The 17,056-nt window shown below is 43.9% G+C and overlaps 2 protein-coding genes across 2 annotated transcripts in view; both read right to left on the bottom strand.

The window, feature by feature from the left end:
* Window positions 1-11,330: 11,330 nt before the first annotated feature.
* Window positions 11,331-14,569, bottom strand: LOC311322901 (vacuolar protein sorting-associated protein 37B-like; the record flags this gene model as incomplete). Its single annotated transcript, XM_084455019.1, has 4 exons — window positions 11,331-11,756; window positions 12,082-12,164; window positions 13,023-13,194; window positions 14,465-14,569. The coding sequence occupies 4 exons, from the start codon at window positions 14,567-14,569 to the stop codon at window positions 11,331-11,333; spliced, it is 786 nt and encodes a 261-aa protein (XP_084311145.1).
* A 1,121-nt stretch (window positions 14,570-15,690) lies between these two features.
* slc4a5b (solute carrier family 4 member 5b) overlaps window positions 15,691-17,056 on the bottom strand; it is a gene marked incomplete at its 3' end in the record, with an annotated part of 17,333 nt that continues 15,967 nt past the window's right edge. The window contains exon 24 of the mRNA XM_084455008.1: window positions 15,691-15,997. Within this exon, the coding sequence (XP_084311134.1) occupies window positions 15,691-15,997 (307 nt within the window). The remainder of the gene's footprint in view (window positions 15,998-17,056) is intronic.

Raw genomic sequence — 17,056 nt, 5'->3', positions numbered from 1 at the left:
TGGAAAAAGAATATAGAGAAACAGACAAATTAATACAAAATGATACATAATTTAAAAAAAAAGGGGGTTCGAAAAAAGTGGTGACGAAAAGTCGGAGGGATAGGGGCCCACACCAATATTCTTTAAGGGGGCCCAAAATTCCTAGCAACGGCCCTGGGTTTGACTTTAGCTAAAGTCTCCGACACTCCCCAATGCCTACGGGAAGAAAATAAGATCTAAAAAATAAGTCTGTCAGCATCTTTTTTTTGTGGTAAACACAATCCTTTCAGACAGTAGATGGCGCCAGCTACCATAATAGCCGAGTACTTCTGATGCAGCACTAGTCCTACATATCAACTCCATAGTGGATTCCTCCAACCCAGACAGAGAGAACACAGGGCTTTGCTAGCAGTAAGAATATTAGCTAAGATAGTTTAACTCAATGTACGTTTACATTGTGTAAGGGTACTTTATCCATTAAAATGCAGAAATATAGCCTTGGAAAATATGTTAGGAAGTTATGGAAAAATCACGGGAAAGTTTAGGAATTGTATAGGTGATAATGAATGGGAATTGGTCCTTCCACCCGCCTGCCTGCCTCAGATTACATCCTCCCCTCCTTCACTCAAAAAGTTTTAATGTGCCAGCTACCTAACTCACACACGTTTCAAATAATTATTTAGCCCTACCTTCCTCCACAGCTTCTCCTTCACATGACTTCCCTGGTAAGAGAATTCATCTCTTTTGAAATTTTCTGAGGCAGTTGCTGCATTAACTGCAGTAGAGTGTTCAATAAGCACCTGTGCTCTCTTAAAGGAGTAGTAAAGGGAAAAAATAATGTTTAGCCCTGCTTTAAGGTTACTTATGATCATATACAATGGTTCAGATCAAAAAGTTGACAAAACTAGCACTTTTGAGAAAGTCTGATAATTGCTCTACCACCGTTTTGGTCATACAATGGATGTGGGTGGGCACCTTGAAAAATCATTCAAAAAACATGACGCCACGTGTGTAACTACCCATCTAGCTAGCCAACTAAGGCTTTGTCTTGTTTGCAGATGAGGTCCGCACGGGAACGTATAGACAGTTGTTCCACCCTGAGCAGCTGATCACTGGTAAGGAGGATGCTGCCAACAACTATGCCCGTGGACACTACACTATCGGTACAGAGAAAGTGGATCTGGTGTTGTACAGAGTCCGCAAGCTGGTTATTTTTACATTGTAGCTATAATTCTCACCCAGCATGCTCAGCAACACCACCGCCATCGCTGAGGCCTGGGCTCGTCTTGACCATGAGTTTGACCTCATGTACGCCAAGCGGGCCTTTGTGCACTGGTATGTCGGAGAGGGAATGGAGGAGGGCGAGTTCTCCGAGGCGAGAGAGGATCTCGCCGCCCTGGAGAAGGACTACGAGGAGGTTGGCGTGGACTCAGTGGAGGGAGAGACTGAGGAAGGAGAAGAGAGCACATGGCTCACTAAAAATGTTCGGTTTTATTCACAGGTTAATTCTGTTTTGTTCACTCTCCACATGTCCACCATTGATACGTTTGCTTTTCAAATTTTGGTGTGCAGTATTCCCTGTACTGGTAAAGCAATGATTTATCCACCCTGGAACATCTGTGTGCAGGCTACATTGCTAGACTATGAACTCCCAACACAATTATTGCCATGGAGACCAAAACATGATTTCAAACACCTTGCCAATGATTGTAAACATTGTACACAAAGTATAGTCTTGTACTCTGTATCACAGGGGGCTGTTTCACAAAGCTGGCTAACTGAGTAAGCCGGACTTCCACACAAAGTAAAACCGGCAAAGATATTTCTTACTTCATTACAATTGAAGTACATGTAAATGGTATAAAATTGTATATAATTGAAGAGTTTCCAGGTTTTACTCATTGCAAAAGTCAGGCTTAATCAGTTTGCCAGCTTTGTGAAATAACCCCCAGGGATCAGGTTGAATATTAGTCTGTTTTGCAATGAACTATAGACAGTTTAAGCCAGTGGAACACAAGGCCAACACATCCGTGATGACAGGTGAAAATAATTTTATTGATTAGCATAGAAAGATAAGTTAACCAGTCTTAGTCAATGCTAAATTTGTATGTATAAACCCAAGTATTTGTGGGAGTTAAACAATATCCCAGCCGCTATGGGGTTTCAAGACCCTGAACTCAACGACTGGCAAGAAGATTCCATTCTCGAGCAATATCTGGCAAAATAATGGCACCTGTTCAGTCTTCTCTAAACAGCAATGTGACAGGATTGTGTCGAGACAAATCAAACAGTCATGGACTGGAAAGCTTTTGTATTTAGTGTTTCCGGTGTCTTGCAAAAGAGTAATGTTGCAAAAGCCTCGTGTGACGTCAGATGTTGACTCAAAGGACCTACTGGACCAGTGTGCATAGAAAAACCTGGGCTGTCTCTTCTCACCCCTCTCCTCATGGTAGCCTAAGATTTTATCTAGCGAATACTGAAATGCACCTAGACTCAAAGTTTGGCATATGATACATAAACTGATTCTATACAAAGCAAGTTTGGCATGATAAGGAGTAAAATGCATACAGTTAAATGTTCCTTCACTAATATGATTAGAATTGAGTACACCATTAATATCCAGTTTTTAGCAAGCTGGAAGTAATATCCAAGCAAATGGGCTTGATAGATGAGTGCACCTTTGGTTGCAGGTCTTCAAAATCAATCATCACTTTGAGCTATTTGTATGAAAAGTGCTATATACATAGTGTAGTATTGTTATTATTATTATTATTATCAATCAATCAATCAATAAAACCCTGTCTGTCAATCTGCAGCTGGATGGTATGTAAAATTACCCCCATGGTAAATGTGTGATACAATGATCTCAATACAGGGTAGATGTCATACTCTACTGGTAAATCCAGTGAGAGCCAGCTACAAACCACGGCTGGTCATTGGCTGGTCTTGCTGGATTTACCAGGTCTGTCTGGTCAGTCTCACCCTGTGTGTCAGTCTTAAAGGGGTGTAACCGTAGGACCTCGTCTCATTGTTGCTTGCGGCTTTAATTTGATTTTTATTACACATTTTATTGCACGTCTCTTAGTCCATGCAGCTCACTAAGCACAGCCGTGGGATGGGCACTGATTAGCGCGCATCAGGATACAAGAGAGATATGACCCAAACACAGGAGAAGAATGTTCAGAAACTTTATTCTCAAATGAAATCAGTAAAAGCACAAAACATAACGTCTTGTGTTTGTTCAGTGGCTAGTGTTGGGGGGAACTGGGGAGTCTGGTCATCAAGTCTGGTCATTGAGTCTGGTCATCGAGTCTGGTCATTGAGTCTGGTCATCAAGTCGGGGCTGTGATTGAAGGGACTTGGTCAGACGGGCTGCTCTTTGATGGACTTTTTCCAACAATTCAGGAAAGAGACTCTGAGGCAGGGAGACCTCCGGACTTCGTGTCCAGTGGGCCCTGGGTGATCGTGGAACGTCCGTCTCAGATCGTCCCTTTAGCGCCACACCACTGGACACCATGGGGGTGGATAAGGCACTAGCAGGGCTGTCTCCTCTACCGGTCTTGGTCATGGAGAATGGTGGTCTGACAGATGGAGCTGTGATGGAAGGGACTGGGTCAGACGGGGCTGTGTAAGGTGCCCTCTTCATCAGAGAGTCCGAGGTGGAAGTGGCTACTACTACTACTCTTTCCAACTTCTCACGAAAGAGCCTATGATGCAGAGAGAGCTCTGGACCTCGCCTCCGGTGGGCCTCGGGCGATCGTGGAACATCCAGCTCAGATTGTCCCTTTACCACCACAGTACTAGATACCTTGTTCATGGATAGGTAGCTAGTGGGGCTGTCTTCTCTACTGGTCCTGGTCATGGAAAGTGGTGGACTGTCAGATAGACCTGTGACAGACGGGGCTGTGTCAGACGGGGCTGTGTCAGATGCCCTCCTCATCAGAGCATCCAAGTTGGAAGTGGCCGCCCCTTCATAGACTTCCTGCCAGTTCTTTCGAAAAAGCCTCTGATGCTGAGAGATCTTCAGATCTCGTCTCCAGTGAGGCTCGGGCGATCGTGGAACGTCCGGGTCAGATTGTCCCTTTACCAGCACACCAGTAGATACCACAGGGGTGGATAAGTGGCTAGTGGGGATGTCTCCTCTACTGGTCCTGGTCATGGAGAGTGGTGGACTGGCAGATGGAGCTGTGACAGAAGAAACTGGGTCAGGTGCCCTCTTCATCAGAGAGTCCGAACTGGAAGTGGCTGCTCTTTGATGGTCTCTTTCCGACATCTCGTGAAAGAGCCTCTGATGCAGAGAGACCTCCGGACCTCGCCTCCAGTGGGACTCGGGCAATTGTGGAACGTCCGGGTCAGATTGTCCCTTTAGCGCCACACCAGTAGATGCAATGGGGGTGGATAAGTGGCTAGCGGGGCTGTCTCCTCTACTGGTCCTGGTCATGTAGAGTGGTGGACTGACAGAGGGAGCTGTGACAGACAGGGCTGTGTCAGATGGAGCTGTGACAGCTGCCCTGTTCACCAGAGAGTCTGCGCTGTTGCAACAGAGCCTCTGACAGCGAGGCAGCACCAGACGCTCCCCGTCGGCCTCGGCTGAGAGCGGAACGTTCAGCTCAGATTTGCCCTTTGAACTTTTGCCCTTGTGTGTCGGGAAGGGCTCGGCGACGCCGCCTGACGGCACGGGGGCGGAGCCTCTACTCATCTCAGACACCGGGTCTTCTCCACAGCCCCCCGGATCATAGGAGTCAGAACCGGAATCGTCTTGTCCTCGACAGTCCCAATGGTGCTCATGCATCTGCATTAGTACTTCCAGACGGGCAAGGCAGCTTTCGACCCGGGCTGTCACACTGTCCAGCTCGGCCCTTTTGAGATAGAATAAAATAAATGAATAAAAAAATGACTTTTGATGATTTCAGTACACTTGTATAATCAAAATGCATCATGCCACACATTTTACACATAAACACACACATCTCACACATGCATGTACGCACACATGCAAGCACAAACACTCGCACGTGCACACACACACACACACACACACACACACACACACAAACACTGTTGGATACACTGCAAAAAACATTATGAACTTACCAATCACTGTCTTCACGGTTTTCATCCTAATTTATAAAGGAAATACCAGATGGATGTTGAGGTCATTAAGGCTTCACAAAGACAGAGCAACTTCTGTAATTGTTTGAATTGTAAATTATTAAAGTACAATGAAACTTTGATTACCAACCTGAATATTTCCTTGGCGCGTTCTCCATTGATCTAATAGCCAAGACACGATCAGGATCATAGAGAGAGCGAACACAACTCTTAAGAGTATCACATCAAGGTCCAGGAACGGGTTTGGCTGAAAGGGCGTCGCCTCAGGACCTTGGAATGTATGTCCACACGGCACCCTCTCTCGGGTTCTTACACTAGCGAACATATTGGTAAAGTCAAATCTTTAGCAACATGTTAATCTCATAGCAAACACCACACTGACGCTTGTCCACTTGTTACAGCAGGATGTACCTTGCCGTTATTACGTGTACATGTTACGCCATAGTGCGAACACCCGTGATGTCACAGACCAGATAGGACACTTGTGACTTGACGGCTAGTCCAGGCGGCCAACTAATTGAAATAAATGTAGTGCTAGATTTAAATAGATTTAAGCTATTTTCTTTTAGCGTTGTTAAGACCCAACGATACCTGCTAGCCAAATGTGCCAGAGACCCCAGAAGCAGAGACAAGACCGGATCCAAGTTCAACGATTTGATAAATCATAAACCCTACCTAACATAAACGAAAACTATTTAGTTGTGTATGGGTGCCTGGCAGTGCCGTTGTTTAGCGGTGAAAGGTGATGATGAGGGCCCACAAACAAGCAGGGCCCACAAAAAAAACAAGAGATCCCTCTTTCTATGATGAAATTATTCTGCATGTAGATCAGTCACACTAATGCTGCATCAGAATTCAAATTAAGCCACAAATAATGCAATACAGATGAAAAAAGATTTAATTTACTGAGCAATATCCCCCTTCTTGAATGGTTTGGTCCATGCCATGGTTCATGCTGGCAAGTCTCACCTCTTTTGACATTAACGTCACTATACCGGCTGACTGTCAAATACTAGCACTAATAGCCTAACGTTAAATCATAAACATCAAGCCCATACATAAATCCGGGCACCAGAAAAGAGTGGAGAGAGAGGCCAGGAGAAAAGGCAGCAGAGTGGGAGCCCATAAGCATTTTTTTCCACAAGAAAGCTGAGTAGCTATGTTAAGACGGTCGGTCAGTTGCCCGCGGTCTCACATTAACCATGAGAGCCGTTAGCCTAGTGTGTGAATAAAGTTCTAAGCTAGGTAGCTAACGTTAGCTAGTAAGCTTATGTTCTGGTAACAACTCGATCTGGTAAGCTAGCTGCTAGCTAACGTTAGCTACCATTAACTAGACAGCTACTGCTAGCTACAGTTCTAGCAACCAGCCAACTACTGTAGGTAAGCTAGCTGCTAGATAACGTTAGCTACCATTAACTAGACAGCTACTACAGTTCTAGTGAGGTGGCTACTGTTAGCTAGCTTGCCAGCTGGCACACTTGCAAATACTTCCTGTCCAAATAAATACATAAAAATCCAGTAGCAGCAGCCAGGACACATGTTTCCATTCTCATGAATGCTTATATTATAATGTGCTATGCTAGCTAGCCTGTTCTGTTGACATGTCTTTTTAAAACCTTTATGTGCTGCTACTCACAGAATCAGCTGTGGTCCCCTTTGATTTGGACATCCACTCCCAGCCCCCAGAAGATGCTTTAGATGGTGAGTGAGTGACTGGTAGACACTGGTTGGCTATTAAACTTATTACTAAACTACTGTACTGCTATGAATAGCAAAATGTAGATGTAAGTTAACCCAGGTTAACATAGCCTACATATGAAACAGTTACATTACATAAAGAAATCCATGGTTAATAAATAAATAGTGTTAAGTTAATGATAGAAATTCATATAGAGTAGATTTCTTTTTAAATCCTTTATGTCCTGTGCTGCTACTCACCGAATCAGCTGTGGCCTTGTCTGACCTAGACACCCACCCCCAGCCCCCAGAAGATGCTTTAGACGGTGAGTGAGTGAGGTAGACACTGGTTGGCTAGTTAAACTTATTACTGAACTACTGTACTGAATAGCAACATGTAGATGTAATCCAGGTTAAGATAGCCTACATATGAATGCTCTTGAAATAAGAGGCGTTTATTAGCTAATCAACAGCCGCCTAGCCAGCTTCCTGTAAACTCTACAGTGCTACATAGATTTATTCCCAAGTCTTAAGAAGACACTGTTCTGTTCTTACTGTCTACAAGGTCCTAGCTAGTTAGAAACAGAGAGTGAAGGGAGTGAAGAGGCTCATAGTAGTTCCAGTCATGAAACTGCTACAGACAGAGACAGTCCAAGCACAGGAAGTACACAAGTAAATGTCTATGGAGAGGTAAATTGGAAAAAGAATATAGAGAAACAGACAAATTAATACAAGATAATACGTAATAAAAAAAAAAAAAGGGGGTTCGAAAAAAGTGGTGACGAAAAGTCGGAGGGATAGGGGCCCACACCAATATTCTTTAAGGGGGCCCAAAATTCCTAGCAACGGCCCTGGGTTTGACTTTAGCTAAAGTCTCCGACACTCCCCAATGCCTACGGGAAGAAAATAAGATCTAAAAAATAAGTCTGTCAGCATCTTTTTTTTGTGGTAAACACAATCCTTTCAGACAGTAGAGGGCGCCAGCTACCATAATAGCCGAGTACTTCTGATGCAGCACTAGTCCTACATATCAACTCCATAGTGGATTCCTCCAACCCAGACAGAGAGAACACAGGGCTTTGCTAGCAGTAAGAATATTAGCTAAGATAGTTTAACTCAATGTACGTTTACATTGTGTAAGGGTACTTTATCCATTAAAATGCAGAAATATAGCCTTGGAAAATATGTTAGGAAGTTATGGAAAAATCACGGGAAAGTTTAGGAATTGTATAGGTGATAATGAATGGGAATTGGTCCTTCCGCCTGCCTGCCTCAGATTACATCCTCCCCTCCTTCACTCAAAAAGTTTTAATGTGCCAGCTACCTAACTCACACACGTTTCAAATAATTATTTAGCCCTACCTTCCTCCACAGCTTCTCCTTCACATGACTTCCCTGGTAAGAGAATTCATCTCTTTTGAAATTTTCTGAGGCAGTTGCTGCATTAACTGCAGTAGAGTGTTCAATAAGCACCTGTGCTCTCTTAAAGGAGTAGTAAAGGGAAAAAATCATGTTTAGCCCTGCTTTAAGGTTACTTATGATCATATACAATGGTTCAGATCAAAAAGTTGACAAAACTAGCACTTTTGAGAAAGTCTGATAATTGCTCTACCACCGTTTTGGTCATACAATGGATGTGGGTGGGCACCTTGAAAAATCATTCAAAAAACATGACGCCACGTGTGTAACTACCCATCTAGCTAGCCAACTAAGGCTTTGTCTTGTTTGCAGATGAGGTCCGCACGGGAACGTATAGACAGTTGTTCCACCCTGAGCAGCTGATCACTGGTAAGGAGGATGCTGCCAACAACTATGCCCGTGGACACTACACTATCGGTAAAGAGATAGTGGATCTGGTGTTGTACAGAGTCCGCAAGCTGGTTATTTTTACATTGTAGCTATAATTCTCACCCAGCATGCTCAGCAACACCACCGCCATCGCTGAGGCCTGGGCTCGTCTTGACCATGAGTTTGACCTCATGTACGCCAAGCGGGCCTTTGTGCACTGGTATGTCGGAGAGGGAATGGAGGAGGGCGAGTTCTCCGTGGCGAGAGAGGATCTCGCCGCCCTGGAGAAGGACTACGAGGAGGTTGGCGTGGACTCAGTGGAGGGAGAGACTGAGGAAGGAGAAGAGAGCACATGGCTCACTAAAAATGTTCGGTTTTATTCACAGGTTAATTCTGTTTTGTTCACTCTCCACATGTCCACCATTGATACGTTTGCTTTTCAAATTTTGGTGTGCAGTATTCCCTGTACTGGTAAAGCAATGATTTATCCACCCTGGAACATCTGTGTGCAGGCTACATTGCTAGACTATGAACTCCCAACACAATTATTGCCATGGAGACCAAAACATGATTTCAAACACCTTGCCAATGATTGTAAACATTGTACACAAAGTATAGTCTTGTACTCTGTATCACAGGGGGCTGTTTCACAAAGCTGGCTAACTGAGTAAGCCGGACTTCCACACAAAGTAAAACCGGCAAAGATATTTCTTACTTCATTATAATTGAAGTACATGTAAATGGTATAAAATTGTATATAATTGAAGAGTTTCCAGGTTTTACTCATTGCAAAAGTCAGGCTTAATCAGTTTGCCAGCTTTGTGAAATAACCCCCAGGGATCAGGTTGAATATTAGTCTGTTTTGCAATGAACTATAGACAGTTTAAGCCAGTGGAACACAAGGCCAACACATCCGTGATGACAGGTGAAAATAATTTTATTGATTAGCATAGAAAGATAAGTTAACCAGTCTTAGTCAATGCTAAATTTGTATGTATAAACCCAAGTATTTGTGGGAGTTAAACAATATCCCAGCCGCTATGGGGTTTCAAGACCCTGAACTCAACGACTGGCAAGAAGATTCCATTCTCAAGCAATATCTGGCAAAATAATGGCACCTGTTCAGTCTTCTCTAAACAGCAATGTGACAGGATTGTGTCGAGACAAATCAAACAGTCATGGACTGGAAAGCTTTTGTATTTAGTGTTTCCGGTGTCTTGCAAAAGAGTAATGTTGCAAAAGCCTCGTGTGACGTCAGATGTTGACTCAAAGGACCTACTGGACCAGTGTGCATAGAAAAACCTGGGCTGTCTCTTCTCACCCCTCTCCTCATGGTAGCCTAAGATTTTATCTAGCGAGTACTGAAATGCACCTAGACTCAAAGTTTGGCATATGATACATAAACTGATTCTATACAAAGCAAGTTTGGCATGATAAGGAGTAAAATGCATACAGTTAAATGTTCCTTCACTAATATGATTAGAATTGAGTACACCATTAATATCCAGTTTTTAGCAAGCTGGAAGTAATATCCAAGCAAATGGGCTTGATAGATGAGTGCACCTTTGGTTGCAGGTCTTCAAAATCAATCCCAAAGTTAGTCATTCCTCAAAAGTGCAACAAGAGCAGGTAATGCCCATGCCATTCTGTCTTTCTTTAAAGAGAGCACAGTAAATTCTGTTAAATTTGTTTGCATAAAAACCAAACACTAGTATCCCCATGTAACATCAGTGTGGGTGTGTATATTCTTGGGAGTGAGTACTGCAGGTTGTCCCAATTTATAGTGACCGCCCCCCCCTCTCTGTATTCTGAGATACACACCTCACCTCCATCACATACCGGTACATTTAAAAACCTTCACTTACAAAAAAACAAAAACATACACAACCACAATTTCAGTGACATACGCACAACTCACCCCCACAGGATGCAGGAAGTTACCACAGGTAATATGTACAGACAGCATTGGGTGTTGATTTTTTATCTTTTCAGAAGATAAAATAAAATGTTCTCGGAAAGAGAAAGTAGAAAACAATGTGAACCCCCCTCATTCACAATTCAGACAATTTAGGACCAAGTCAGTTCAAATGCTGGGGACCTCGGTGCAGGTTTCCAGCACAGCAGGGATGCTGCAGTTGGGATTACGTGTCAAAAGTCAAAAGCTAACGGGCTGCTCACACGCTTCCGTTTGATGCGTCAACATTGACGGATGCCATTCACTTTCAATAGCTGCAGCCAAATGGTATTCTGGTTCCGTTGTTGTCCCCGGTGCGTTGCGTTGCTAGCGTCGAAAGTTGAGAAATGTTTAACTTTCAGATACGTTGCTGGAGCTGCCGACCAATCAGATATCTTGACGGAGAAAGACGTCATCGCAAGGCGGGATTTTCATATTTTTCGATACCAAGATAGAGGACAAACTTATCGTCGCTGTTTGTTTCCGGCGGGTTTGCAGGATAGGATGTACCCAATACCAGCGGGCACCACGTTCACGTCGCCTCAACCACAATGCATAGACGATCGCCACACGTTCGACCAGATTAGCATCCATGACAGCACTAAACGAAAAGCCGGGTGGGTTTTCAAAATAGTGCGCGCTAGCAGGTTCGGAGAATCTTCTGGCTGTTGCGAGCGCAGTTTCGGACAATGCGATTGGTTGTTGTTGCGTGCGGCAGACACGCCTTCCGCCATACGTTGACGGACACGCATGAAACGGAAGCGTGTGAGCAGCCCGTAAGGGGCAGTCTGACACCTAAACAGCTCCAACTCTACCTCCCTCATTGCATGATGAAGCCAGTGTGGGGGGGCAAACGCGAGGAGGGGGAGGGGTGCTGAGGGGCTGCAGGGGAGTAAGGCAGCTGCATGTAGGGGTACCCGGCCAGACTGGGCAAGGGTGGGTATGGGGTGGCAGGGTAGGGCAGGGCACTGGGTTGGGGCTGAGCTGGAGGGCCAGCCCGTGTGGGGAGGGGAGAGGGTGATCCGTTGGTGTAGGGAGATGGAGAGGTGGGAAGGTCCTGTGGTCGGCTGGGCAGAGATGAGACACTGGCAGCGGTCTCGGGGGACTGGGTGAGACCCTTCAGTACAAGCTCCCGAAGTTTGTCAATTTTGACACGGCGGAGGTGGGCAAGGCCGCGCCTTCTCTGGTAGTCATCGATGAAGCAGTCGAGAGACATATCCCCGTCCAGAAAGGAGTCTGCCAAGTTCTGTAGAAACAAGTTAAAGTTAGATTTCAAACACTCAATATCACATACCATCATAGTGATGTAACCGAGCTGAACTGGTTTAACCTCATCCCTCAGTATTGAAATACCATCCACCCATGCCATTGAAGACCTGTAGCACTCAAGATTTTTTTTAATGAAAAGTGCGTTAGAAATAAAATGTATTATTATTATTATTAATATTGAGTCCAACAAGGGACAAGCAATACTGATCAGCGATGCGGTGAAGATGAAAGGCATTCTGTGCCTTGGGTTTTGTGTAGGTTAATTATGATTGTGTATATCCTTGTGTGTTTATGTGAATCACCTCTGTCTCTTCCTCTATCTTGGCTCCTTCTGCCTGTAGCAGAGCCAGCAGTGTGTCAAGAGAACTGTTTCCTGAGTTGTGGTCTGGGAGAGCAAGAGAGAGAGAGAGAGAGAGAGAGAAACTGTTAGAATACAAGAACATACTACAGTCATTTAGCAGACGCTTTTATCCAAAGCAACATACAATAATTTCATTTAACGTAGGTAGTCAGTGTACTATTACTCGCCAGAACTCACAAGTGCATCTCCTTTCGAAACAAGTGACTAAGAGAATAAGCTAGTGCTAAAGCCAAAGTGCAGGAGTAATGGTAAATGGACTGCACTTATATAGCGCTTTTCCACCTTAGCGGCACTCAAAGCGCTTTACAATGACCTCTCATTCACCCATTCACACACACATTCACACACCAATGGCAGTAGCTGCCATGCAAGGTGCTAATCTGTTCATTGGGAGCAATTTGGGGTTAGGTGTCTTGCTCAAGGACACTTCGACATGGACAGTCGGAGCTGGGATTCGAACCACTGACCCTTCGATCATTGAACAACCCACTCTACCAACTGAGCTACAGCCGAGCTACAGGAGTGCAAGAACACTACAACACTCACAATCAATGAATGTCCCATGAATAAGCACTTGGAGTTTAACCGCTTGCTTGTGAAGGACTGAGGACAAACAATGGAGGATTCACATAACAGCTGACACACATGATCAGTCTTTACAGCAGACAACAACCAGCCAAACCAGTTAAGCCTGAGGGTGCAGTTCTTAGTAAATCATCTGACAGTGATGAGCCAGTGTCATGAGACGGTGTCTTATGCCTCAAGTCGGGTATACATCCCATCTCAATTGTCAACTTGTGTGGACTTCCACATTTCAATTTGCTACATTCCTTACACAGTACTGAATCTCTTTCCCAGAGTGGCTTTGCTAGATTGCTTTACCTAATGTGGACTTGCGTAGCTGGTAGTCATCGTAAAGCTCCTGTAGGTGGCGGTAGCGTTTGGTCAGCTGGTTTTTCTGGTGGTCAAGGCTGGGCTGCAGGTGCAGGTTCTGCTCAGCCAAACTTCTGTTACTGGCCAGAGTCATCTCCTTCACCTGCTGCACCTCCTGCATCTAACTCACAGACATGGGGACAGATGGACAGGGAGAGAGAGAGAGGGGACAGAGAGTGAGTGATTGTCACATCAATAAGACACTGACACTGAAACACACCCGTACCTATGATGTACTGATTAGAGAAGACTGGTCAGTTGTCAGAGCCTTGATCCAGGACATTAAATATGTGTCATTCCGTCTAAAATACTGACTGATTACTCACCCCATGTTTAATCCTATCCTATCCTACATCACACATATTAGATAGTGCACACACCCCCATTGCGGAACGTCCAAGTAACAACTAGGCTTGCGTGGCTAAAACACAATTTGGGTTAGAGAAGTTACAGGCATGCAGCTCCTATGACGCTGCAAAAAAGCTGTGAATAAACACGGGACTTATCTGAGAAATCAATGCGAGGCAAACATAGTAGAAGGCAGTCGCTGATAGCCTGATGAACTCTCCAGTGGCCCATAGCCAGAGTAAAAACGGAGTCACGACATTAAATCGATATCAACTCTATGGGCCCTTGCTACTATGATACACTATCTGAATATTACAATCTCCATGTAGGTTAAGCCTATGGCGATGACTCACACTAGAGGCGGGATGAAGTGGCAGCTGATCCTCTCAGGTTGCCGTACATTATTTTGTGTGGTTCCCTTTCATACAACCTGTCAGTGGAAACTGAGGTAACGTGTGAAATAGTTTATGTAAATCAACCCCGATGTGGGTGCTCAAAGAGACTTTATCCCGTTGGCATTGGCAGGGAGGCGTGCATCCGGGTGTTTGTAGTCGAAATCTGTGTTTACAGTCTCTATCAATTCCCTCAATCAGTGTTATTTCCACCATAACAAATGCGGCTATTGAGACAATGCAATGGTTGACATGAAACCATAGTTGTCATATAGCGGTACATTAACTACAACTCTGTAGCTAACGTTATAAGACATATTGACTTGCTTTTACAGAAGCTAGCTAACGTTAGCACCAGCACTAGCTCGATATAACATGTTTTGACAGCAGCTGCTGTCATCTAGATCCAGCTTGATGATGACGTCAATGACCATTAAAATATCAGCCAGATCGTAATGATGTAGAATTTAACATTACGGCAGATGGAAATCTAACTACCGCCTTTCACTGAACTTTCACTTGGCTTGAAGGACTTACTAAAGTTACTATGTAGATAGCCCCAGCGTAATGAAGCTATCTGGCTCGCTAGCTAGCATGCTTCACTTGTTAGCTAGCCACTAACGTTATTGGTCAACACAATGCTGGACTTACCTCATCCATTTCTTTAACAATGCTGTTGAGCTTTTCATCATCTTCAAGCAACTCGTTTAACTCGGTCATAGAGTAAGAGGTAAATTTTTCTGCAAATACCGCCATTTCTTCGATTTTAGCGTATATGGAGTGTTATTGAAGCTAGCTAGTAAATGAGCTGCAGCTAGCTAGTGGCTAGGTACATAAACCGGAAGTTGGGATGATTTTTGACATATCAGGGAATTTATGGCAATGACGTCATGAACTATCCGTGTTGAAAGATTTTCTCTTCAGTCCTGTTTATCAACCTTTTTATCAGAGGTCAATGCCACATATACAGAACAACATCTTGAGACCATATCCAGTCCCAAACACCACCCATACACACCCACACAAACAAGTGAGCACTTCAACACAGTTTTATTGCATTTGCATTTTTACCCCAACAAAAAGTAAATATACTCTGACATCAACATCTCACTTTCACAGTCAAAGCACACACATTCATGAAGGCATACAAAACAACAGTATTTCCAGTAAATTCAGGTAATTAGTTGCTACAATTTTGGTTGTTTCTTTTTCTTTGTTTCTTTCTTTCTTTGTTTGTTTGTTTCTTTCTTTCTTTCACAATCCAGGCTTACAGTAGGGTTCTGAAAAAAGCCATATCTATGTATCTTCTCACAATACATAGAGGCAATTATCTTCTTGTCTTACTTACAATTGACTTCTATTATTTTGGAGAGAAACTTTTTATGTGCATGTGCAGGATAATTAATTGCATCAAATTGCTGATATCAGATTTCATTAATTAATCTACAGTACCTGCCCCTGTATGCAATTTGTTGATTTGTATGCAGTGTAACTCATTTACAGGTACCCAACGAAACGTGAATCAAAACAATCAGTTCTTTGTTTATTTTCGAAATTCCTCGATTATATGGTTCCTTGTAGTCTAATAAACATGTTGAATCACTTGAATGTCTTTCCTACCTTGTAATTTCTTCGCAAAATGATATTTAGCTAATGTTTTGAAAACAACAAAGATGTGTGAAATGTCACTATTATGTGCTCCGTGTATTGACGCAATGACGTAGTACGGGATTTTTGGGGACCACCTTCTCAAATTTGCTCTTGAGCGCATACTAGTGGTCAAAAACTACATTGGGTACCTTTAAACATAGTTGTATCATATAGTGTATCATGACATAGAATGCATAGCGTTCATAATGGAGTCCCTGTTTGTCAGTCTACAGTGAGGTCTCGCTGCCTGTGTCGTGCAGCTGAGAGTGAGTAACACTACTCTGGTATGTGTTTCTGTGAGTCTTGGATGGTAGGTACTGGCCATTGAAATGGTAAAGGCTAACCCTAGCGTAGAAGTTCTGACCCCAGGGGTAGAGGTCAAACTCCTCATAGTCAGATTCCACCTGGATGTTGACCTGGGGCTCATGTGGGCGTGGTGGCAGGTGTGGTGGGGTTTGAGTGTCTCCAGAAAAAACGCTCACCTGGGAGTGGACGGGTGAGGGGGGACAGGAGATCTTCAGGTGCAGAGTGATTCTGAAGAACAGTGGTGGAATAGTCCAGGTTACACACACACGCACACGCACACGCACACGCACACACACACACACACACACACACACACACACACACACACACACACACACACACACACACAAAGAAGCACAACCAAACAAGCACAGACACACAGTGGACTGAGAGGACAAAGACGGCACAAGAGCAGACGAGGGAAGAAAAGAGGAATATATATGTGTGAGAGAAAGAGGATACTGTACCAAAAAATAGAAGATGGAGGACATTGAGCAGCAGGAAGCAGAGAACATGCTTTTCACTCTATTATTTGTAATGAGGCAAAATGATTCCATTATTTAAAAAAATCACAAAACCAAATAAATCCTCTTAACAGAGTTGTTTGAACTATTCAGTATGACTTCACAATCACACTGAAATACCATGCAATGGAATGGGGTACAGGGATCCAGGGATTGGCTGAGTTTGGGTGGGTGGAAGGTTGGCTTTAAATATGAACTCTGTACAAAAGGCAAACGCTTCAAGCATGAAAACATGGTAGAGTGTACACACTATACAACATTGGTTACGTTAAATTACTAAGGGTTAAGTACATTCAGTAAGATCTGAGGAAATTTGGCCTTTTGAAAAAGTAACAAGCAAACATTATGTCAAACGACCTGCTGTATTATCTACTGTACTGTACTGTATGTAGACTGATGGAGAAAGTTAAGTAACAGTTGGTGTTTCTTAGGGGTTCATTTACACAGACAGACATCAGGGAACACCATAACAGGAAGTCACCCACCAACAGAGACCAGTGGCTGAGAACATTCTAGAGGAGAGGGCGGAATCAATGGCCCTTCCTCCCAACTATCTATCAATGAAGACAGTTGGAGAATTGGCCCCCAATTTTTCCAAAAACCGTTATCCATAGAAATATGTGTAATGCCCAAAAACGATACCACCCTGTCTGCAGTAACTTCCCCACCCACTCCCTGGTGACCACGGTAACCACTGCTCCCTGAGGGATCACAGACTAACCAAGGAATCTAAAACCAACGATTCGTTAGTAATTAGATTCCT

The sequence above is a fragment of the Borostomias antarcticus genome (assembly GCF_949987555.1).
Source record: "Borostomias antarcticus genome assembly, chromosome: 2".
NCBI classification, from domain to species: domain Eukaryota; kingdom Metazoa; phylum Chordata; class Actinopteri; order Stomiiformes; family Stomiidae; genus Borostomias; species Borostomias antarcticus.
The sequence above is the reverse complement of the archived record's forward strand: the minus strand, read 5'-3'. Positions and strand labels throughout refer to the sequence as shown.